This window comes from Culex pipiens, chromosome 2, assembly GCF_016801865.2.
Source record: "Culex pipiens pallens isolate TS chromosome 2, TS_CPP_V2, whole genome shotgun sequence".
In the NCBI taxonomy this organism is placed as follows: domain Eukaryota; kingdom Metazoa; phylum Arthropoda; class Insecta; order Diptera; family Culicidae; genus Culex; species Culex pipiens.
Window position 1 is genome coordinate 163344332 of NC_068938.1, and position 26745 is coordinate 163371076.

At 34.3% G+C, this 26745-nt stretch overlaps 1 protein-coding gene across 1 annotated transcript in view; it reads right to left on the reverse strand.

The window, feature by feature from the left end:
- LOC120416734 (protein king tubby 2) overlaps positions 1 to 26745 on the reverse strand; it is a 62158-nt gene that overhangs the window by 14345 nt on the left and 21068 nt on the right. The window contains exons 2-3 of the mRNA XM_039578561.2: positions 2928 to 3198; positions 2422 to 2838 (exon numbers count right to left, since the gene is read on the reverse strand). Of these exons, the coding sequence (XP_039434495.1) occupies positions 2422 to 2838; positions 2928 to 3198 (688 nt within the window). The remainder of the gene's footprint in view (positions 1 to 2421; positions 2839 to 2927; positions 3199 to 26745) is intronic.

Below are 26745 nucleotides of genomic sequence, written 5' to 3' on the forward strand. Positions count from 1 at the left end.
ATTTCATGGTACGATTTGCATGATTTTCGGAAACCTTTTTTTTCCGTGTAAGTTTTAAACTTTTAACGAAAAATCAGGGTAATCTAATGATAGAATTTGTCACCTTGACTTATTTGAAAAAAAAACTTACATTGTTTTCAATTGATACATTTCTGTTGTCATCAGACGATCTCAGATAACATGAAAATTTGAACAGAAAGCTCAGTCTGCTATTGATAATTTCATCCAGTCGGGCAGATTTTTTTTTTCGTAAGAAAGTGCACCGTTTTCAAATTAAAAGCATTTTTAAAGCTGAAATTTTAGAAAAATTTAACATTTTTCTAATTTAAAAATAATTTATTGAGGTAAACCACTAATTTTTTTTTTTAAGTTCCGAAATTTTCTGCATTATTCCATTCAAGATTTTGTTGCAATGTTAAATATGAAGGTTTCTGAAAAGTTTCACCTTCATATTTAACATTGAAACAAAATCTTTAAAGGAATAATGCAGTAAATTTCTGAACTTTTCAAGTTTTCTGCTAATTTTCAAAAATTCAGATACAGCTGCGTATAAAAGGCCAAGGAGTAAAATAAATTATGCAATAGTTTATGAAATTTTCTGTATTCGAAATGTTTCTTCTCTTATCAGCAGAAAATCGTTAAAAGTTGGGATTTTTTTTTTTGCAAATCCTCATGAGCACTGAACTTAACATTCATGGTTCATTTCAATTTTGAGACTATAGTTTAAAAACAGGCAGCGCTCATCCGAGAGAATAATGGCCTCGAGTCGAGAGAATAGTGGTACCATTCACGGTCACAGTAAACACACCTCGTGTAGCGAAAGAATTATTCCCTCGAGGTTCATTTACAAAAAAAAGTTCATCCGTCAAATAAAAATAAAAGTGTTGACTACGGGAACCTTTGACAGACTAATCCTATGACTTAACTGCCTTGGCTAAGACAGCTTGGTAACTAAGGAGTGGTCAGATGTCGATGTAGTTGTTGGAGATTTATTGTTTCAATTAACGAATGAACACATTTGTTATGATGGTGTGAGTTGGTAGGCAGTATAGTAGCATTATTCTTTCGATTTTGGCTTCGAGCGCTCAATAAATTTCGAGGGAACGATTCTCTCGACTCTGAATTTTGGGTGTAATCACGAAAAAGGCTATTAAAGACATTGAATTCGTAATACATATCACATGGTTATGATGGCATGAATTTGACACAGATTTTCATAATAGTTTTTACCAACGAAAATATATTGTTTTATGTTTGTCTAATAAACTTAACAAAAAAATATTAAACTCTTAACAACAATAAAGCTATTGAAAACCAAATTTGAAAATAAAGCTTAACTTCAAGGATTATCATCAGCGTAAAGTTATTACGATTCCAACCCAAGTCTGGCAATTATAATTATTAATTGCCTCTCTTCAATTTTGGAAATTTCTCTTCCATTTTGGAAATTTCCTCTTCAAAACTTTCGCTTTAAATTAGAGATAAAGCATGCACTCTTATTAAATCGGCTATTAAATCCTTGAAAAATAATTAAAACATTAACATACTTACAGCTTAATAACAACAACACTGGTTTTAAAATTGGATATCAAAACTAACAATATTAAAAATGAAACCCTGCCTAATACATCTAAAGATATCGTGGCACCCGTAAATCAACTCGGTGATTCGAGAAAGCGCTAACAAAGTTTGATAGTTCGCTTTGCGCATGGAAAAATGTTAAGCTTAAATCGTCTTTTACTCAGTTTAATAATGAAATATCTCATGAAACTTTCAGGAGTGATTAAAAATCACCTTTTTGCAATTCCATCGTGAAACTACTTACTTTTCCTGTCATTCTTGAACGACGAAATAGCCTACTTTTCTGTACGAAAAATAACAGAATCGAATAGCAACACTTTTCAAAATAAATGCTGATAAGTTCTACTTTTCAGTACTGAAATGGGTGCTGAAAAGTTGAACTTTTCAGCACTTGTTTCGAAAAGTAACATTTTCAATTTTTTTTGATTTAAACGATTTATTGACAAAATACATAAAAATTTGACTTAAAATTTCACTCAATGGGTGTTTTTCGGAATTGCAAAAAATGGTGTATGGAACTCGTTGCAAAACTTGATTTTTTCAGCACTCTTCGTATTTATCCAACTCGGTGAACCTCGTTGGATAAATGTACGACTCGTGCTGAAAAAATCCTCTTTTTGCAACTTGTTGCATAAACTACTATTAAAGGGATTTAGTAAATTTTCTGTAATATGAAATTTTGTGATTAATCGAATTGTCAAGCTCATATTGGCTTTGTATAATCTTTATTACTCTTCAACTATCTGCAATGAACAGTTTTTTTTGCGAAATATTTTTTCTGTGTAGATTTGATTAAATATAATAAATATTTATTTAAAAGTATTTTTCTCGCCCACCTACCTGCCAAGCAAAACAACCGCTTGCCGTAGTCCCGCTCCAGGTGCAGATAGTAAATTGGGAACAACCCCCGGTCCATGCCCTTCCGGTCGCGCGTTATCCGGCACTTGTACAGCACTCCCTGGGCCGCCGGCTGCGTCACCCACTGTTCGATTGGTCCGGCCACGTCTCCCTCGGCGTCATTATGGCCGCTGGCCTGTGGCGAGGAGTGTTCCGTGCTCTTCAGATTGCCACTGCTGCCGCTGTCCTGCTGGCTGTCCCTACTGACGTTGTTGTTCAGGACGGGTGAAATCGGTGCCGAGTGTGTTAGGTGGCCGTCGCTGTGCCGGTCGAAGCTGTTCGAGGAGGGCAGAATGTCCACCGGTGTGCTCTCCTCGTCTTCACTGTCCTGCGAGGAGGGGGTGAGTTTTTCCAGGGTGGCTGTGGGAAGCATTAGAAGTTATTGAATTGCACAGGTCGACACATTGAATGTCAATAATTTTCTTCACAAAGTTAGTAAACTTCCTTACCATCACTGTACGGAGAGGTCGGTGTCGTCGTGACCGACCCCGTCGTCGTCGTCCCAGTTCCGGTCGCCGTGACCGTCGTCGGCGACCCGCTGCTGATGATCTGGTCCGGATTGCTGGGCGACATCATGAACTGCATTGGGCCATCGTACGCGTGCACCTCTCGCCCGTTTCGGTTTACCGCGGACATGGGCCGGACGAGCTGCAGGTCACTCGCCTGGACCATCCCGGGCGTTGCCCGTTTCTGCCGGATGTAGGCCTCCATTAGCTGGCGCTGTTTTGAAAGGAAGAAAAAGCCAGTGATGAGTGATCTTGAGTGTGTTTGTGCGGATCAATATTTGCACGTGGTCAATTAGCACTTTGGCACACTCCCGGGGACCTTTTCCCATTTCACTCCTCAGTGGATGTTGGACAAACAAAGCACTCTAATTGGTGCTTGGAAAACGATGTCGTTTACAAAGTCATCCCCACTACGATGAATGGGAACGGAAGCGCACTCAGCTGACAAATAGAGCAAATATTTACGATTGGAACAATGCACATGAATGATTACTGCTGATTGGGTGACGAGCACTAACTTGGCGATGGTGAAAATTGATCAAATTTGTAGTATGAACAAAATTCTAGGTTAAATTCAAGGCAAACACTCGTTTTTTATCGTTTTGAAATGTGAGGCTCATTTTAAATATTATTGAAAATAGCATTACATTTCACAAAAGTTTAATTTTTAACACTGAAAACCAAATCAATAGCCTCCGAAAAAAACCACTAAAGAACCATAAGCATTGGTTGGCCAAAAGTCACCCAACCTTTAAAAAAAAAAGTATCAATGCCTGGTGTTGACTTCAACGATATTGTCCTAAGCAAATTTTTGCCCATGACCGCACGAAACCTGACCCGACCCCAGCACCTACGCCCAACACCCGAGACTGCCGTTGAAAAGTTCATAAATATTAAATCAAATCACCTCTCGACGACTTCGCCATCTCTCCGTCACTTCCACTTTTGAAAACCGCACACACACACACTCCCACGTGCAAAACTTGGTAAAATTTTATCCGAAATGAGCCGCATCCGACGGAACGGAAAAGTGCGAACCAAGAGGGTGCACATTTCTGGGGAAATTTTGGGGTGTGTGAAAAGCGAGGGAAAATACATCAAACAAACTACACCAGCCGCACGAACGGAGATGGAAAGTGAAAATTGAATTAAGCACATCCCTTGTGCAAGAGCGCTTCAGATTTAGTGTCCGGTGGAAATTCCATCAAGAGCTCTGTGGGAAGTCCCAAACGCGGGACGCGTGGGCTGTGTGTGGCTGGAAAATGGGAAAATTTCGGTGGATGGTCAATTTTATACCGGTGGGAAAGTCGATTACGAAAACTAACTTTTCAAAAGGAGAGCAAAGTGGATTATTGAGAGGAGATTTGAGCGGAACGGGCGACGAACCCGGTTTCTTCACTAGAGATCCTGCTCTAAGCCTATTCTATGTGTTAATCATTTTAGACACGCAGGGCTGTGGAGTCGGTGTCGGTGACGAAGACGGAGTCGGTGGCCTCGGATAATTTTGAAGAGTCGGAGTCGGTCTCGCTAAATTCTGAGAAACCGGAGTCGGAGTCGCTTAATCTCCAGAAGCCGGCGTCAGAGTCGCTGCACAAGCTTGCCGATTCCACAGCCCTGGTATACATTTATAAAGCAATTCCGTATATGGATGATTAGACCCGTATTTTTCTTCTTAAAACCCATCACTCCTCGTCATGTTAACCACAATTCTACCTGTTTGCCAAAAAAAGTTGATTAGTTGGATGAAATAATTAAAATAGTTAGACTATTATGATTTTTGTTGGCCATTAAACAGGTCCTAGCCGTGCTAGGGTGGTTCAAAAATTGATTGATTAAATATTTTTTGGAAGAACCTCTATTTAAAATATAACTCCTCACCATTATTACCCATTTTTACTCTCCGAGTTGCAAGAGGGTGGTGATTTGTTGGACTTTTAAGGAAAAAGCTCTAGAAACTTTAAAAACCTAGCCTAACATTTGAAAGTCAAACGACAACTAAAAATACTGTTCTCGAAGCCTACACAGCATAAAAGATGTAATTTCCCTCTACATGGAACAGACAAATCAAATGGAAATGTAGTTAAGGAAAAGTTGAAAGTAACAGTTAATAGTCAGGACCCGGTGCCTGCGATTCCTGTTACATTTTATATGGAATTCCAATAAGAATGTAACAGAAAAATCAGGCATCGGGTCCAGACTGTTAATATGTCAAATCACTTATATATTTGGCATTTTTCATCTGATTTGATGTAAATTTCCATGCAACTTGCATGTAAATTTACATTAGTTATCATAATACCTTTTAATACATGACTTCCTCGGTAAATTTAACACGGTATTTTCAAAAATGTTCATTATTTACTATTTTTATTTATTTGTTTATTATTTAAATTTATTTTAAATAGGGTCGTTGAAACCAAATAAAAAAAAACGTTAAAGCCCTGATTTACAAAACGTTCAGAATAACTTTTTTTCTGTTTCTTACAAGAGATGATATTTTTGAGGCAATTTATCGATTATCCGAAGGCCTCAGAAAAAATTTACTTCGAATAATCAAATCAGATCTGATTTTTCTGAACCAGTTGCGGGCCGGAACTAATGTTTGATAAAAGTTTAAAATCTAGACTGTTAAAAGATCCTGTTCATAATATATGAAACAAAAAAGCTTATAGGGCCTTTTCCAAAAAAAAAAAACGTTAAAAATGTAAACATCTGGATATTAAGAAATAAAAACAAAGGTAACTTTCAAAAATGTGTTTATTTGATTTATTGTTGACAGTTATGTTTTCTTGAACCAGTAAAACTTGTTTTTTTTTATTTAGACACTCAATTTATTTATCGAATATTTCATTAACATTCTTAAGGGCCAGTCATAGAACTATTTTGAAAAGCCGTCGCGGGCCGGATTAATTGGCTTCACGGGCCGGACGTTGGGCAGGCCTGTTGTAGAGCTTAAGTATAATCCCTAAACTATTCTAAAGCGATTTAGATTTTTTAAATACAAGATGAAGATGGCCAAAATGGCGGTGATCTAGTATTGAGAAAATGCAGTTGGTAATTTAACAGTCTATGACCTATTAGGGTTTTTTCAGCAACACATTTTTTGGGTCCCTTTAAGGGGGTTCAAAATAACCTCCCAAAATTTGGGAATGATTAGTTAAACCCACAATTGGCGCAAAGCGAATGAAATTTGTATGGAAACTACTATGAGAAAACTTGAATTTTAAAATTTTTGAATTTACAAAATTCAAGTTTTATTCTTTTATGAAACTAACACCGTAGAAGTATAGCCCTGGATGTCCTGAACAACTCTCCCCAAGACAGTATGATGCTGAATTGCTTCTAACAAAAGTTACAGAGCGTTCAAGAGAGTCATTTAGGAATACTCGGTAAAAATCATACTTTTTGCCAACACTGCCAAGTCAAGTGTAAACTTTCGTAAACTATAATATATTTGAGGAATTGGGGTGCATTTTAACTAAATAATGTCTTCTGAGCATTTCTTCATAACGATTTTACGTAAGGCTCATCAACATATAAGAACAATCGTGTTTATTTTGTATTTCATGGTTCCTTCGGCAATGTTGGCAGAAAATGTGAGTTTCACTGATTATTTCAATACACTACTTTTGAAAACTCTGTATCTTTTTAGTGACGCACTTTAGCACCATACTGTCTTCGGGAGAGTTGTTCAGGACATCCAGGGCTATACTTCTACGGTGTTAGTTTCAAAAAATAATAAAACATGAATTTTGTAAATTCAAAAATGTGAAAATTCAAGTTTCCCCATAGTAATTTCCATACAAATTTCATTCGCTTTGCGCCAATCGTGGGCTTAACCAATCGCTCCCATATTTTGGAAAGTTGTTTGGGACCCTAAAAGGAACCCAAAAACTGTGTTGCTGATTGGATTTTTATCATTTTCAATTTTCCCATATAACTCGATTCCACCCTAATGACCTATTCAATTTTGACTGAAATGAGGTCGCAAAATTAAAATTTGATGTTAAAAGTATGAATATAAAATAAAACCGAAAAAAATCTGTTCATAACTCGATTATCCGAAGTCGAAACTTCGGATAATCGAGGCTTCGGATTACCGAGTCTGAACAGTAATACAGAGCATAAATCTGGAGTTTTTTTGAAAAGGTCCAATAAACCAAATTTTCAGTTTTTGATTTTTGGGTGTTTTTTAATACCCCTGACTCAAGGCGGTTTCAAAAACACACAAAAAGCAAAAACTGGAAATTTGGTTTATTGGACCTTTTAAAAAAAAACTCTAGAAATTAACCTGATTTATTTTGGAACCGTTGATTTATTTTTTTATGAGATTTTCTAACCAAGGCAATGCGGAATAAAATTATGTTTAAAATTTTATTACAACATATTTTTACTCAGACCTGATTAATAAAACAAAATAAATACACCTACATCCATTTTGCCTAACTTGAAACGAAACATCATAAGCATAAAAACACAGCAGCATAATTTCAGTTAACAACCAGATTGAGAAAGGACGACGCAGAGAATAAAAAATCAATACCGAGAGTACACGACCGCGAAAGGACATTCGCCCGCCGGCCCACCAAAGGCCCTTCAAAAGCGCTCCCTGGACCCATTAGGACCGGAGGCTTCTAAGCAAAACAACTACAAAAAAAAAGTCAGACGACGATGAATGAGCAAGGTGAAACACTCATTCTAGCCTGCAGACCGGCGGTCCGGTATTCTGTGTAAAAGTCCATTGGACCGGTACGACTAAACAAGTTGCGGATAAGCCGCCAACTGAGCCCGCTCAAATTCCGGCGAATGGTCCTTTTCGGGGAAGGATACCGCGGTAGGGTGGTACAACTTGATGGAAACTATCAATTTTTTGTGACACTATTATATAATTTAAGCAAAAATGCTCGTTTAAAATCTACTATTCATACAAACTTAAAATGTTTGAACCACCCTAATCAAGTGTTGCCAAAAAACCCCGGGCGTGGGCCGATCGGTTTCGATTCAATCAACGGGATGAATCGCCCGAGACAATGGCCAATTGAAAGCGGATCAAAACATCATCGCGATAGCCAAATCGGAAAGGACCGAAGAACCTTCTTGTTCAATTTTTTTTGTTTCTACGAAGCGTAGGTAAATGATACCGATCGAAAGAGAGATGGTGTCAGCAGTTAGGATTTCCACGAATGTTGTACTGCGATTTCCATCGAGGGCCTTTTTTCATGACAACGTGTTGATTGAAATTGGATCCAAGCTTAGCAAAAAGTGAGCTGATGATTGGAAACGAGAATTTTATGAAATGTAAAATTTGTGGAATTTGCTTTTTTTATTTGGTTAAATTGTGAAAATCATCTTAATGTTACTTATTAAACTGAAAAAGTGTTAAATCAGCATCCCTTATCACCATAATCTTATTCCACAAAAATACAATCAGAAAAAAACGTCAGAATAAGGATCTTGAGCATGAAATTAGGAAGCTATAACAAAAAAGCATCCCAAAAGTTTAAGCTTTGTCTTAACGTTGCTCTAGCGCAGAAAACGCTATCATATCATTATTTCAATTTAATTATTCTTCTAGAGCCTTCAAAGAGAAAATCATCAACAATAGACTGCCTCGTTAGTTCAAATATTTGATGCATAAAATTTCCCTTCGTTAGCCGGGTGGCCTAAAATTTGAATGGAAAACATTTTCATTACGACAAAACATTTTTTATCCACATTTTTTCTCCTATTTTTGTTCATCAGAAAGCAAAACAACCGTTTGGCAGGGTTGTTACGGAAAAGTCGAAAAAAAATCCGCGCCAGATCCGCGCCGACCCCAAAACCCAATCCGCGCGAAATCCGCGCCATATAAAAAAATCGCAACAAACATAGAAGAGCGTAAAATAATGAATGAAATTTCAAACGAAAAAAGAATAATACAGAAAGCATTTGGATCAGTACCGTTGATCAGATGTGGATTCATATACCACCTGCACTAAGTGGAACCTTTTTTGTCATCTCTGAAACAATATTAGCATTTTTTGTAGCACTTTAAAAACAAATTAAGGAAAAAAAATTAAATTCAAAAAATTTAAAAATTTAAAACCATAAAATAAATCACCAAATTATAAAATCTAGCGATTTTGTACTTGATAATTCTCGCCAAAATTTTACTCTGGAAAATCGAAATACGAAATTTCTATTATTTTCTTCTCTAAATTTCTGTAATCTAAAATATGACTCCAAAAATAATCCGAACTAAGAAAATGGCAAAAAAAAAATTAATAATTTAATAATTTAATAATTCAATAATTTAATAATTTAATAATTCGAATTTAATAATTTAATAATTTAATAATTTAATAATTTAATAATTTAATAATTTAATAATTTAATAATTTAATAATTTAATAATTTAATAATTTAATAATTTAATAATTTAATAATTTAATAATTTAATAATTTAATAATTTAATAATTTAATAATTTAATAATTTAATAATTTAATAATTTAATAATTTAATAAATTAATAATTTAATAATGTAATAATTTAATAATTTAATAATTTAATAATTTAATAATTTAATAATTTAATAATTTAATAATTTAATAATTTAATAATTTAATAATTTAATAATTTAATAATTTAATAATTTAATAATTTAATAATTTAATAATTTAATAATTTAATAATTTAATAATTTAATAATTTAATAATTTAATAATTTAATAATTTAATAATTTAATAATTTAATAATTTAATAATTTAATAATTTAATAATTTAATAATTTAATAATTTAATAATTTAATAATTTAATAATTTAATAATTTAATAATTTAATAATTTAATAATTTAATAATTTAATAATTTAATAATTTAATAATTTAATAATTTAATAATTTAATAATTTAATAATTTAATAATTTAATAATTTAATAATTTAATAATTTAATAATTTAATAATTTAATAATTTAATAATTTAATAATTTAATAATTTAATAATTTAATAATTTAATAATTTAATAATTTAATAATTTAATAATTTAATAATTTAATAATTTAATAATTTAATAATTTAATAATTTAATAATTTAATAATTTAATAATTTAATAATTTAATAATTTAATAATTTAATAATTTAATAATTTAATAATTTAATAATTTAATAATTTAATAATTTAATAATTTAATAATTTAATAATTTAATAATTTAATAATTTAATAATTTAATAATTTAATAATTTAATAATTTGATAATTTAATAATTTAATAATTTAATAATTTAATAATTTAATAATTTAAAAATTTAATAATTTAATATTTAATATTTTAATAATTCAATAATTTAATAATTTAATATTTGATATTTGAATAATTCAATAATTTATTAATTTAATTATTTAATAATTTAATAATTAAATAGTTTAATAATTTAGTAATATAAGGATTTAATTAATAATAATAATTTAATAATTTAATAACTTAAGAACTTTCTTAAAAAAATAAAAAATAAAAAAAATCAATTGTAATATTTTCGTAATTTTTCAATTTAATAATTCGTACTTTTTACGTTTTTTCAAATTATGAATTCTAATTTTTTTATTATTTGAATATGTAAATTCTGAAATTTCAAATTGTTGAATTCCAGATTTCTTATTTTTTTTTAGTTTTGACATTACACTCGCTTTTAGACGGAGATTTTTTCAGATTGCTAAGTGAATTTCATCATGTTGTGATAATTGGGAGTAGAATAAATTCTACCTGAATCAGAGTGGCAGCAGAATTTTTCATTTTTTCAATGAACCAAAAATTTAAAAATTTCAATTTTTATATTGAAAAAACTTAGAAAATCTAAAAAGTTTAATAGCTTAAATTTTTTTAAATTCTGTAATTTTTCGAATTTTGTTATTTTGATTTTAATAAAATTGTTATTAATATGAATTGTTGAGCAGATGTTTTAAAAATAATGAGTTGTAATGTTATGTTAAATTTATATAACAAATCTCAATACATTTAAAAAAGTCGCTCCTTGAAGATTATTTCGATGTTTCGTATTAAGAAAAAAAAATCAATAAGTTTTAGAAGAAAAATTTCTACATTAACAACTTTTTAGGAATTTGATGTTTTTGCACTCAACGATAAATATTGAATTTATTTAATTCTTAATAATATTTTCCCCTGTAAATTGAAAGAAATTCTATCGTTCGCAATTATTTTGTTTATCAAAATTGCTATCCGCGCGAAATCCGCGCCTGAGCAAAATTAGCCAGCAAATCCGCGCCAGATCCGCGCGATTCGCGCCATCCGCGCCATCCGCGCGATCCGCGCCGTCCGTAACAACCCTGGAAGTGTCTACCATTCATCTACATAACGATACGCCCGAACTGCACAGACAAGCTTCAGTTCCAGGCTTGGGTCCTGCCGGCTTTGGCGTTGGATTTTGCCAGCCACTTCGCAGCCTTCGCAGCAGCTTCGGCGGAACGTGACAAGATACACACAGCCTCCTGGAACATGCCGGCTTTTCGGCGGTGCCAGCAAACGCGCAACATGCGAATTAAGAAGGGGGCCAGGCTCAACCCAGAGAGAGATACAGAACGAGGAGCTTTGCATGGTTCTGGTTTGACGCTTTTCCACAGAGCCAAACCGAAAAACTCCTCTGAAAATCTCGAGGGAGCCAAAACGAGAGGTCCTCGGCGACTGTGTGGATTATTCGGGCGATAGGGTTGCCAATTGAATAAAATTTTAAATCACAGCTCGACATTTTTGAAATTGATTTTCAAACAAAATTGGATTTAATGAAAAGAGTGATACATGAATCAAAAATATTTTTTTGCAATTCCGTCGTAAAACTACTTACTTTTCCTGTCATTCTTGAACGACGAAATAGCCTACTTTTCTGTACCAAAAATAACAGAATCGAATAGCAACACTTTTCAAAATAAATGCTGAAAAGTTCTACTTTTCAGCACTGAAATGGGTGCTGAAAAGTTGAACTTTTCAGCACTTGTTTCGAAAAGTAACACATTTCAACATTTTTTTGATTTAAACGATTTATTGACAAAATACATGAAAATTCGACTTAAAATTTCACTCAATGGGTGTTTTTCGAAATTGCAAAAAATGTTGTATGGAACTCGTTGCAAAACTTGTTTTTTCAGCACTCTTCGTATTTATCCAACTCGGTGAACCTAGTTGGATAAATGTACGACTCGTGCTGAAAAAATCCTCTTTTTGCAACTTGTTGCATAAACTACTATTAAAAAACACTCTGATTAGGAAAGATAATTCCGGAAAAAATAAACAATCAGCAGTTCCCCACGAAAACAGCATGGAAAAAAACAAAAGTGCTCGGATCGGGCTCAAAAATTTTCTGGGGTTCCCTGGCCGAAATAATTAGATCCGTATTTTTTTGTTTGGCCATTAGGGTGACCTACGCCGTGTTAGGGTGGTCTGAAAAATGGCCATTTTCGTCGATGAAAATCGAAAGAAAAAAACATTTTTTTCGAAAAATCATAACTCCTCGCCATTTTAACCGATTTCAATTGTCTTATACGCAAATTAAAGGTGATAAGTTGGCCTTTCTAAGAAAAATAGTAACAAGTTTCAAAAATCTAGCCTAACATATGAAAAGAGCGTATGAAACTTTGAAATGCCGTTTTGACGGTGTCTGGACCAAAGAGCCTATGTCTGGAAATATTTTTATCGGATTCCCCGGACATTTTTACATAACACACTAAAAAATGGGAGGAGTTTATTAACAGGATTCCGAGATATGATTTTTTGAAAATAAAATCCGTGTTTTTCGACGCGCCGCGCGCAAAAACCGGAAAATGACGAAATCGGCAAAAAATCTACTTTTTTCACTAAAACTGCGATAACCTTAAAATTTCAGCGACGACCTATACCTTTCCAATGAGTCCAAAATTTTGAAGAACTGGCAACCCTGTCGCAAGTTGTGACCACTTACGTGGTATTTATGTGCTTTTTTGAAGCCTGATCTCACTTATCTTTATGTAAACTATTTACAGACCCTTTATGCGACTTATCGTTTGATAATCGAAAGATCTTCCCAATTATTCCAAGAGATTGAAAATTTGTAAGAAGATTTGTAACGTGCGAGGAAGGCGCGAACGACTTAGGTTAATTAATTAGTTTAGTTTTACATTTCAACACACAAAAAAAAACAATTTTCGCAAAAACATTTATTTGCTGAAACCGAGGTTGAAACTTAAAACTGTTTGCTATGTTTTAAAGGATCCAAAATAAATGTTTGATATATGACCAGCTAGGGTAAACAATAATTGGCAGTGTTGCCAATTTTAAAAACATCAGAATTTTTGGAAAACTTTTAAAAACGGTCACTAAAAGGTTCACTTAATTTTTAGATGCAAAATCGGAGTTGAATTTTAAAATCCAGGTAAATGCACTAGAAATATGATTTTTAGGCAAGTCCAAATTTTTTCATAAATTTGTATAAGAAACATTGATAATTGAACCTCTAGTTGAAGAAAAAAAGCCATAACAAAGCATGAAAAAAAATTTTTTTTTTGATTATCACCCAAACTACACTTAACCCTCTACTGCCAATTTTTTTCGAAAATATTCATTTTTCCCATGTTTACTTCTCGAGTTTTATGTTTTCCTTGTTTTATTTTTAAGTATTTTAATTTACATTTATCTTGTTTAGTTTATGTTTGTTTTTGGTTGTATTTGGCCTATTCTACACCCTCCTATCATTTTGAATATCTTATTTTGTCATGTATTTACAGTTACTTTTTCAATTTTTTGCTTGTTTTTCACATTTTCTGCTGTAGAATGGCACCATTTTCATTTAAAATGTAAAAAATGCCTAGAGGCATAGTTTGGGACACTACAAAAATTACTGCATGCTTCTTTTTACTTAAAATATAGGAAATGTTAGTAAAAAACACAGCCAAAGTTTACCCTTAAAAAAATCATTTTTAAAAACAACAACAAGTTACACTTCCAACCCTAAAATTTTCAAATATTTGAAAAGTTCTTCTTTCCAATGCTTTTTAAAGATCAAAAAATGGCAAAGTTTTACTCAAGCCTCAAGACTAACTTTACAACTTAGGCCCGTTTTAAATGTTGTCTTCAAAGATTGCAATTTAAAAAAAAATATACTATAACAGTTAAAAAGGTTTTGACTAATAAAATCATAAATCATTCAAACTACACAAAAAAAAAAGGTTGATTATTACTTATTTAACACAAAAAAGTGTAATTAAACAGAAAATGATTAATTTTTTTAAAGTTTCTGACGTAAAATTACACATTTTTTGGCACAACATCTGACATTATTTCAAGATATAATATTAAGATATGGGTCATTCTCCACCAACTCACACAGCAGTTGCCCCGACCCCTCTTCGATTTGCGTGAAACTTTGCTCTAAGGGGTTATTTTGGTTCCTGATCACGAATCCGAGGTCCATTTTTCGATATTTCGTGACGGTGGGGCGGTACGACCCCTTTCATTTTTCTGGTTTTTTACTAAGACACGTTTTTCAGTGATTTGTAGCTCGCTACCGTGAAGAGATAGAAATTTGGTGTCAAAATTTGGTGTTAAAATTAGACGCCCGATTTGATGGCGTACTCAAAATTCCGAAAAAAACATATTTTTCATAAAAAAAAAGTTAAAAAATAGTTTTAAAATCGCTGCCATTTCCCGTTACTCAACTGTCAAAAATCGTGAGACATGTCATTTTATGGGAAATTTAATGTACTTTTCGAATCTGAAATAACCCAGAAGGGTATTTTTTTTTCATTTAGAACAAAATTTTTCATTTTAAAATTACATGTTTTTCTAACTTTGCAGGGTTACATTTTAGAGTGTAACAATGATCTACAAAGTTGTAGAGCAGACAAAAACAAAAATTTTGATATATAGACATAAGGGGTTTGCATGTATTCTTCACGAGTTATCTGAATGTTACAAAAAAAAAAATTGAAAAAGTTATGATTTTGACAATTTTTGACCATTTTTTGATTTTTGCATAAGAATGACCCCTTGGACGATTGTTGTGACTCGTGCATTGCGAGAATCAGAATTTTTTTTTCAAAAAAAATATTTTTGTGATGAGTGAGTGTATCCGGTTTGTTTTTTTTTATTTTCGAAAAATCCCCACATACAAGCAGTGCACAAGCCACAACAATCGTCCAAGGGGTCATTCTTATGCAAAATTAGCTGAACATTCCGAAAAAATACTTTCAAAAGCACACGATTGAGTTTTAGGGGTTAAAAATTCGAAAAACTGGTAAAAAATGGTCAAAATCATAACTTTTTCAAAAAACTTTTTTGTAAAATTCTGATAACTCGTGAAGAATACATGCAAACCCCTTATGTCTATATATCAAAATTTTTGTTTTTGTCTGCTCTACAACTTTGTAGAACATTGTTACACTCTAAAATGTAACCCTGCAAAGTTAGAAAAAAACACGTAATCTTAAAATGGAAAATTTTGTTCCTAATAAAAAAATGACCCTTCTGGGTTATTTCAGATTCAAAAAGTACATTAAAATTCCCATAAAATGACATGTATCACGATTTTTGACAGTTGAGTAACGGGAAATGGCTGCGATTTTAAAACTATTTTTTAACTTTTTTTGATGAAAAATATGTTTTTTTTTAATTTTGAGTACGCCATCAAATCGGGCGTCTAATTTTACACAAAAGTCCCTTTGACACCAAATTTCTATCTCTTCACGGTTGTGAGCTACAAATCACTGAAAAACGTGTCTTAGTAAAAAACCAGAAAAATGAAAGAGGTCGTACCGCCCCACCGTCACGAGATATCGAAAAATGGGGCAACTTTTTACGATTTCGTGTGAGTTGGTGGAGAATTACCCCTATGCAATTGAAAAATATATTTATAACAATAATTCTTTTGAAAATTTAGAACATAAAACTTATTTTTAATTTAAAATATGTAAATATAATTTGCAAGGGTGGAGAATTTGGTGCAAAGTGTGCAATATCATACCAAACCTAATCAAGACATTATTGTTTTGTACATGTTTAATAACATCGAGGGGTTTTAACTAAAATAGTTAAACTTAAAGCCAAAAAACCTGTAATTTTATCAAATCTTTTTCAATTAATTAAAATAGGAAAATATTAAAATGAACAAAAAAACCTAAACATGCCAAACGAAGCAAAAAGAAAGCATTTTGTAAAAAAAAAATCAGAGCATGGTATTTGGTTCATGAATATTGTTATTTTTTCTAAACGTATTTTTCTGTACCAGCAACCCTATCGTTTGAGAGCACTACCGTCACCCTCAGATAAAGCCCCCCCTCAGAGGACGGATCGGTTCTGCGGTTCCACAACGGGCGCGTGTTTGCCCAAGGTTAGCAAACAGAAAAGCGTGGAAAAACTTTTCCCTCTCCTGTTTTCCCCCCTTCCGAGCCGCCGCCCTTTCAAGCCCCGTCTCTGACACCACATCGCGAAATTGCTGCTCCGCCAGGGAGCGAGCATTCAACAATTAGCGAACACTTCTAGGCTGGGGGTGGCCGTGGTGTGTGTTTCAAGGAGCATGAAGAGGACACATAACCATTGCTATCAGTGCGATGAGAGTAGCGCCAGAGCGCAATGCCAAGGATGTCCTCGTCGGGGCGTGAAATGGAAATTATAGGGTGAAGGGCGCGATTTTTGCAATTTTGTTTGAAAAAAGTTTAAAATTCCCAGGTCAGGTTAAACTTTGCAAATATTAACTAAAAACATATTCTACTAAAATTAAAGAAAAAAATATGTTAAGGTCAGACATAGGTACCCTAACCCTTTACCCTGTTAGGAGGTCAAGTGCATCGTTGTGTGCCATGGCAGGTTATAAAGTTGGCACCCTGGTGATGAACATTTATTTGCCCTGCTGGTTGTTTGTTAACGAGTGCATGATGCCATCAATTGGCATAATGCAGTGACCGGACCGGGAAGCTTGCTGAATCAGCTCTGTATCCAACAATACCATTCGGCCGAACTCTGTTGTATCTTCTATGGTGGAATCATCTAGATGGAGAGATACAGAAATATAAACAAGTTCGCGGAAATAAAAGTTGCTAACTCGTGACCAAGTGGTGATTTGTCATTACTTTTGTTTTGAAATTCCAATAAAAATCAAATAAATTGCTTTTAAATAATAGAGCAGTTCTCTACGGAATCAGTCTTTTCCCTTTAATTTTAATTTTTGTATTTTTTAATCAAGCTAAAACTTTTTTAGTGCCTTCGGTATGCTCAAAGAAGCCATTTTGCATCATTAGTTTGTCCATATAATTTTCCATACAAATTTGGCAGCTGTCCATTCAAAAATCATTTGTGAAAATTCAAAAATCTGTATCTTTTGAAGGAATTTTTTGATCGATTTGGTGTCTTCGGCAAAGTTGTAGGTATGGATATGGGCTACACTGAAAAAAATTATACACGGTAAAAAAAAATTGTGATTTTTAATTTAACTTTTTGTCACAAAAACTTTTTTTGCAGAAAAACACTATTTTTATTTTCTGATATGTTTTAGAGGACATCAAATGCCAACTTTTCAGAAATTTCCAGAATGGGCAAAAAATCTTTGACCGAGTTATGATTTTTTGAATCAATACTGATTTTTACAAAAATCGAAATATTGGTCGCAAAAAAATTTCAACTTAATTTTTCGATGTAAAATTGAATTTGCAATCAAAAAGTACTTAAGTGAAATTTTGATTAAGTGCACCGTTTTCAAGTTATAGCCATTTTTAGGTAACTTTTTTGAAAATAGTCGCAGTTTTTCATTTTTTTAAATTAGTGCACATGTTTGCCCACTTTTGAAAAAATATTTTTGAAGAGCTGAGAAAATTCTCCATATTTTGCTTTTTTGAACTTTGTTGATACGACCTTTAGTTGCTGAGATATTGCCATGCAAAGGTTTAAAAACAGGAAAATTGATGTTTTCTAAGTCTCACCCAAACAACCCACCTTTTTCTAATGTTGATATCTCAGCAACTAATGGTCCGATTTTCAATGTTAAAATATGAAACATTCGTGAAATTTTCCGATCTTTTTGAAAATAATATTTTACAAAATTTTAAATCAAGACTTACATTTCAAAAGGGCGTAATATTGAATGTTTGGCCCTTTCAAAATGTTAGTCTTGATTTAAAATTTTGGAAAATATCGTTTTCGAAATAATCGGAAAATTTCACGGATGTTTCATATTTTAACATTGTAAATCGAACCATTAGTTGCTGAGATATCAACATTAGAAAAAGGTGGGTTGTTTGGGTGAGACTTAGAAAACATCAATTTTCCTGTTTTTAAACACATGCATGGCAATATCTCAGCAACTAAGGGTCGTATCAGCAAAGTACAAAAAGCAAAATATAGAGAATTTTCTAAGATTTTCAAAAAAAATTCAGAATTGGGCTAACATGTGCACTAATTTAAAAATAAATAAATAAAAAACTGCGACTATTTTCAAAAAAGTTACCTAAAAATGGCTTTAACTTGAAAACGGTACTCTTTACCAAAATTTTACAAAATTACTTTTTGATGGCAAATTTGATTTTACATCGAAAAATGAAGTTGAAAATTTTTTGCAATTTTTTGCGACCGATATTTCGATTTTTTTGAAAAAAATCACTCGATCAAAGATTTTTTGCACAACCTGGACATTTTTGAAAAGTTGGCATTTGATGTCCCCGAAAACAAATAAAAAAAAGAAAAAAAAATAAAAATTGTGTTTTTCTGGCAAATCAAGTTTAGTGACAAAAAATTAAATTAAAAATCACCAAAAAAATTTTACCTTGTATCATTTTTTTAGTCCTTATCCATACCTACAACTTTGTCGAAGACACCAAATCGATCAAAAAATCCCTTCAAAAGATACAGATTTTTGCATTTTCATACAACATTTTTGTATGGACAGCTGCCAAATTTGTATGGAAAATTATATGGACAAACTAATGATGCAAAATGGCTTCTTTGGGCATACCAAAGGCACCAAAAAAGTTTCAGCCGGATTAAAAAATACAAAAAAAATCGTATGACCGATATCTGAGCGAATTGTTCTATTTGTAAACTTTACAACTTTGTTTTTTTTTTTTACTTTTTCAAAATCAAAGTATAACATTATTCAATATCTGAATCCGAATCCGGAACATAAACTGGGACAAAGTTTAAACTCAATTATCTTTCAACTTTTCCCAAGACTTCTGTTGAGATTCTCATCTCGTCCAATTACCAAGACCACCAGAATGTAATAACCCAACATGTGCTCAGTGCGTACTAAAAATATAATGTTGTTTCTAAGTATTATGTCTGCTCAGGAAATTGTGTGCATGTGTGCGTGTGTACTGACAGTTTCACTCCGACCGACGATGATAACTTTCTGACTGATGGACGTGTGGGGAGCAGCAGGTTGGACTCAAAGTGCAACTTTCGAGCATGTTATTTTTACATTGTATACTTGTTTCTGGTTTATTTTGTGGAAGAAACAAGTTTTCTTAACAATTTCTTTTTTTTTACATCCCAGAGTTTCAAAATGTTATCCAATTTAGCTTCAAAAATCTATAGACTTTACCCCTTTTCGAACTATTCCCAACAGATCTCTTGTCCTTGCCGCCTATCACTCAGATCCGACACTCAAAAAGGCATGAAATATCCAAACGACCGTGCCTCGAACCTCGACTGTGGATCTAGAAAAAAAGGCCATTCATGCATTCGGGCATTGAAATAAATTGAAATCATTTATTCAACACAGAGTGTGGCTCGCCCCAGAGCGCACACCACCCACCACCCCCCAACGAACGATTCATCCACGTGGCATGAATGACGCCGCGTCGCGGGGGTGTAAAATACAAATGAAAAAAAAAAGAATGAAACGAAAGTTGATAATACCAAACACTCAGAGAGCCAGAACACGAGGACGATACAGGGAGGTGAAAAGGCAATAAAGATCGATAATCCTTCTGGCGGGAGGAAAGCCCAGGTGGTCAAAACGACCGACCTTGTCCAGGGGGGAAAAGTTTGTTTCCACAAGGTTGCTCGACGATCGTCGCATTCAGGTGTCAACAATTCGAGAGCGAAGCTCGAAATTGGGTAGCATGACAATGGAATGGATGATTATTTATAGCATGATTAACCATGAGAGAATATTTTTCAACAAATAACATATTTTGATTTTCGAAAATAACTACAAATTGACTCAGCTGGAAATATTTAAAGATTTTGGATGCAAATTGAGATAAGTCGGAAATAGATTTATATTTCTAGCCAGATTAGTCCGATATTAGATCCAGTTAGCTTATTTGAATAATAACAACAGACTTGACAACATACACTAACTTATCTCAATTTGTAGAATTACAATTTAATTAGGCTGTAGCATATGTTTAGAAAATCCTAGATTTGGTACAATTTTGGCAGCAAAATGCTATCAACCGTCATAAGTGGTGACATTGGGTCTGGGGGTTGAGATTGAGTCATACAAAAATTCTGAATATGTAGTCTAAAATCCGTTTCCTGAGAACGGATTTAAAGAATAAATTTTTAAATTATTAAAAATATGTACCCATATATTGGCTTCACTTATAGGCCGTTGCAAATATTTTTCAAAGCCTAATACCATTAATGGCTTTTATTTGGATGCTCTATACATAGATGGATTCTTCAATCCCAGCTTGAGCATACTTTGATACTCTTGTTTCCTCTTTTTTCTTTCTTGGGTTTGTTTTAAACATTGTCCAATGAACTTTTTTGCTTTTGGGAGCAAATCTGTAGATATTCACAAAAAAAACTATTTTCAAATTTTTGTATATTTATTTTGGTTGGGATGAAACTTTGTCCTTCGATTATGAGTTTAAATCGAATTAATTGGCTCTTTTGAAATGTAAATCATGTTTTTAAAGATATGAAAATATTTCTTTCAAAAGGATGACAGAGTTTACACGACCAATAGTTTCAAATAAATCATCGATTGAACATTCAAGACCTAATGGGTAGTACTTACAAAAACTTTTTTTTTTGCAATTCCGTCGTGAAACTACTTATTTTTCCTGTTATTCTTGAACGACGAAACGGCCTACTTTTTACTACGAAAAATATCAGAATGGGAAATTAATACCTTTAAATACCAGTGCTAAGACGTTCTACTTTTTAGCACCTAAATGGGTGCAGAAAAGTTGAACTTTTCAGCACTAATATCGAAAAGTATTTTTTTTTTTCAATATTTTTCTTCATAAGAATGGTGAATTTTCTTTAACCCATGGTTTGACATAAAGTTACATTCAAAAAGTGTTTTTCGGAATTGCAAAAAATTGTGTTGCTTATGCAAAACTTGTTTTTCTCAGACCTCGTTGTAGGGTATTTGTCCCTATTTTGAGCCAAGTTCCTATTTTGGGTCTACCAAACTTGTAGAGATGGACGAGGATGGACACTGTTTAAAAAAAAGAAAAGATAATTTTGCTGAAAATGTTAACCTTATAATGCCTCTAACCCGAGAACGGAGCATTTTATCAAAAATTTACAGTAATAGTTTTTGATTCCAAATTCAATTCTACAATTAGAAAATGATACAGCCTAAAAATCACCATTTTACAAAAAAAAAATAATAGAAAGTATAATTTGTATCAGACTTTGTATATGCCGAATCCTGATACAGCTTAACTAAGTCCAGAGTATTAGGTGGTGATAGCCCTCGCGCTGCTTCCAACGACCTATTTCAGAATGGCAGAGATCCTAACGGACAAATTCCGAGGTCTTTGGGCGTTGTCCGGCCCCGACTTAACATAGAAGCAAGCACCAGATGGATCCTTAATCTATCTTAAGACTCCCAATCCCTTCAGGCAAATCAGGGATCAGAGCGTATTTATTAATCTTCTCATTGAAAAGTGCCGGCGACAAAATTGGGCGAAAAGTTCACCGCCCGGAGATCGCGAGTTGGCGCGAGCGAATGAACACCGCGAAAAAAGATTCGGGGGTGCATTGGGGTTAAATGATCATTTCGTCATTCGGTTTAATTAAAAAATAATTATTTTTTCGTAAATATCGCTACTTTGATGCGATGTAATTCATTTTTACAGTAAATTAGGCATTGTTACATAAAATTTGACCTTTCAAACGCACTAGAATGGCCAAATTTTAAAACATCAATGTTTGCCAATTTGACCGTTTTACCCCCAATTCCCCTTGTAGAACAAAAGAAAAGTTCATCCGCGGTCTGTCAGCAGCGCGCTGTTTTGTTTGCTGGATCAACATTTGGAAATGTCGAACGTTGAAGGAAATCGCTCAAAAAATGGAAATTAACCGATTTCAAATGTTATGGCCGCAAATGAAAGGTAAGGGTGGCTAATTTTTGATTCCGATCTGTAAAACTAGTTCTGGCGAGGGTTCTGGGCACTGCGGCAATCGATTTTACCGGCGGGTTGCTTCCGGTTGCATTTGATTTGAGGAGAAGGTTTTTCAATCCACCAGGGGCTTATTCGGGGGCAACAGTTTCGGTAATCCGGAACTTCCGGTAAGTTTCATATTTGCAGTGTTTAGCATGAAAAACAAACTTAGACCAATCTTTCAAGTGTGCGCTCTTTTTGAGGAGGGGGCGCAAACCGAAGAAGAGCGCAACTCGGGGGAGCGTTATTTCGGGGTTTGAGCGCAAATCGAAGGAGCGTTATTGCAGGGTTTTGGCGTAAAATGGGATTTTCTTTTTTAATTATATTTACAATTAAACGAAACATTTATATAAGGGGTCATCCACAAAACACTGATAATGGGCCATCCTAAAATCTGGGTATCCAAGAACTCCCAGATGTCATGGCCTAGATAGCTACCTGATCAACGGAGGTCTATATGGGTGAATTAACCATCGGTATAGCTTCAGATAGCTTTAGTGAACCACGATGGATACCCTTCGCCATGTTGGATTATTATGGGTCCTCCAGGAACTCCCGGGAGTTATGACCTGATGATTTACCTGACTTCCGAGAGTTCCTGGGAAACCCATAACAATCCAGCATGGTGCAAAGTGTCCATCATGGTCCACTGAAGCTTCTTGAAGCGATACCGATGGTTGATATACCCATATAGTTTCGCGTTGATCAGGTAGATCATCAGGTCATCACTTCCTGGAATTCTTGGATGATCGATAACAACGTACCCCAGAGTATCTATCGTTGTTCACTGAAGCTACCTGAAGCCACACCGATGATCAATTCACCCATATAGACAATAGGGTCCTAAAGCCCTGAGTCAATTGTTATGTTCAACGGTAAAAAAACAGATTAAAACCCATTTTTGATCATTTTTTTTTCATTTAAATGCAAAAAAATAGGACAGGACAACATTTTTTTGATGAATCACTAAGGTCCGCTTAGAACGAGCTGTGATTTTTTTTAAATTGATTTAAAATCGATTTTAAATCCTTCTCGGTTGTACAAAGTGTCATTGTACTCAGAAAAACAAGCTTTATTCACCTTTGGGCCCAATTGAAACAATAAACATATCAAACGAAATATTTGAAACCAAACCTGCACAACAACAAACAAACAAACAGAAAAATGAGGCGTTAATTTGGATTCAACAAAGTATTTAATTCCTTTCGTTATTGCAAATCGACTTTTGATTGCATTTTCAGATTTGTATGAAACCTTGTCCATTGATGTTTTTATGAGCAAAATAGTTATTGTGCACTATTGCCTCATATTCTTCATACAAAATGGTGTCTGTCTATACACAAGTGCTGTGAATGTTTTCGCAAATCTGTATCTTGAGATAAGATTTTCTGAATACCAACCATTGGCAAAGTTTTAAGTTATGACCAGGTTTGAATTAAAAACTTTTTTTAGTCTAAAAAAGATTATAGTTACAATGGTTAATACACCCATATAGACCCCCGTTGATTAGGTAGATCATCAGCATGGCTTTCTACCTAAGGTACTCGCGAGTGTGTAGTAGTGCGGTTGTCAAAATCGTTATCTCTGACTCTCTCACTCCACTGTCACTGACATTGTTTATGTTTTGCTTTTCCTGGCACGGTCCATTGTTCGTTTGTTATTGTTTTGGTTTTAGTGGCACGGAGTCATGCACTCACACTAATGCAAAGCAGGATCGTGAGTACCTATGATATACAGCCTTGGATCATCAGGTCATAACTCCCGGGAGTTCCTGGAGGACCCATAATAATCCAACATGGCGAAGGGTATCCATCGTGGTTCACTGAAGCAAAATGAAGCTATTTTTTTTTTTCATAAAATTATTTTTATTAGGTCCTTTTCGGTACTGGGACCTGGTTAGGACCGAGTCGGCTTTTGTAATTACATTTGACTTAATAATTACAGAGGATCTTGTGTGTAAATGTTAGTGGGAGGGGAGCCGATAAAATGAAGCTATACCGATGGTTAATTCACCCATATAGACCTCCGTTGATCTGGTTGATATCCAGGTCATAACATCAAGGAGTTCTTAGAAGACTTATAACAATCCAACGTACCCCAGTGTGTCCATCGTTGTTCACTGAAGCTACGCTCAAACCCCGATGGTTTGACACCAACTGTTGTCAGACGAACGGGGTCACTTTTTAGTTTGACACCCCTTTTACACGGAGTTCACGCACACTACCAAACGTGTGTTTTGATAGTGTGCGTGAGCGCCGTGTAAAAAGTGACAGTTCGTCACTTTTTAGTTTGACTTTGACCAACCAACGGGGTACAAACTAAAAAAGTGTCAAACGAAAAAGTGACCAACCATCGGGGGTTGAGTGTATACCGATGGTTAATTCACCCATATAGACCTCCGTTGATCAGGTAGCTATCTAGGCCATGACATCCGGGAGTTCTTGGTTTCGTTTAATTGTAAATAAAATTAAAAAAGAAAATCCCATTTTACGCCAAAACCCTGCAATAACGCTCCTTCGATTTGCGCTCAAACCCCGAAATAACGCTCCCCCGAGTTGCGCTCTTCTTCGGTTTGCGCCCCCTCCTCAAAAAGAGCGCACACTTGAAAGATTGGTCTAAGTTTGTTTTTCATGCTAAACACTGCAAATATGAAACTTACCGGAAGTTCCGGATTACCGAAACTGTTGCCCCCGAATAAGCCCCTGGTGGATTGAAAAACCTTCTCCTCAAATCAAATGCAACCGGAAGCAACCAGCCGGTAAAATCGATTGCCGCAGTGCCCAGAACCCTCGCCAGAACTAGTTTTACAGATCGGAATCAAAAATTAGCCACCCTTACCTTTCATTTGCGGCCATAACATTTGAAATCGGTTAATTTCAATTTTTTGAGCGATTTCCTTCAACGTTCGACATTTCCAAATGTTGATCCAGCAAACAAAACAGCGCGCTGCTGACAGACCGCGGATGAACTTTTCTTTTGTTCTACAAGGGGAATTGGGGGTAAAACGGTCAAATTGGCAAACATTGATGTTTTAAAATTTGGCCATTCTAGTGCGTTTGAAAGGTCAAATTTTATGTAACAATGCCTAATTTACTGTAAAAATGAATTACATCGCATCAAAGTAGCGATATTTACGAAAAAATAATTATTTTTTAATTAAACCGAATGACGAAATGATCATTTAACCCCAATGCACCCCCGAATCTTTTTTCGCGGTGTTCATTCGCTCGCGCCAACTCGCGATCTCCGGGCGGTGAACTTTTCGCCCAATTTTGTCGCCGGCACTTTTCAATGAGAAGATTAATAATATGAGAAGAATACAACATGTTTTTATAACCTTCAGATGGCCGACTGGTTAGAGTCCCAGACCATCAATCCAAAGGTGTGAGTTCGAATCCCACCTGATTCAGTTTCGTTTTTGTTCATATTCAAAGTTCCAATTCCTGATTCCAAATTTCAAGGGAACCGACCGGGATTAGATCCCTGAATCTTCTGCTTGTGAGGCAGAAGCCGTAACCATTAAGCCACAGAGCCGGTTATTAGCGAAATCTAAAATTCCGTTAGCTCAAAAGTTGGCACTTTTTGTCCACTAAAACATATCAAGTTTTCGGTCCCAACCAGGTCCCAGCACCGAAAAGGACCTTATAAAAATAATTTTATGAAAAAAAAGATACAGATTTTCAAATAGCACATAAGCACTTTTTAGGAGGTATTAGACTATGACAAACAAACAAACAAACAAACTCGCACTTTTTCGTGTTTTACATTTTTCCAAACTCGCAAACTTGTTTGTGGCAAACACGCAAACAAAGCAAAATGTATGCAAGCTGACGTTCAAGCAAACAAATGCAGGCAAACTGTCAAAAAGTTTGTTTTTTGTTTGTCATAGTCTAGTACCTTTTTTAGCGAATCCGAATTCGCTAATTGGAACGACTAACAGCTGTCAAAAGCACGAATTATTTTGACATCTCAGTTTTGACGTTTGAGTATTTTTTTGATTCGAATACGTTATAATTAGTGAGCATTAGGGTGATAATAAAAAATCGGCCTCAGGGATGAGTAACTGTGAAAATTTTAAACGAAATCGGTTTAGGTTTATGGGTCGCTATAGATCGTTAAAGCTGGTAAAAAAAAACATTTCATACACCCAGAACTGGGCATCGGTATTCGAGAGGATAAAGAGCATGGTTCGGTAGTAAAATGGTACTGTGAACGGACGGAGAGGATAAATCCCGAAATTACCGAGAGTACTTTACTCGTGGGCTCATTTTCCAGGTCCAGGTATCCATACTCACGCTAAATAGTACTTTCCTCTCGTTTCTTTTCGAAAGGACTATCCACATGGACTGTAACTTTGGGTGTACAAAAACCTCTTCTTTAATTCGCTAATAACATATCCGG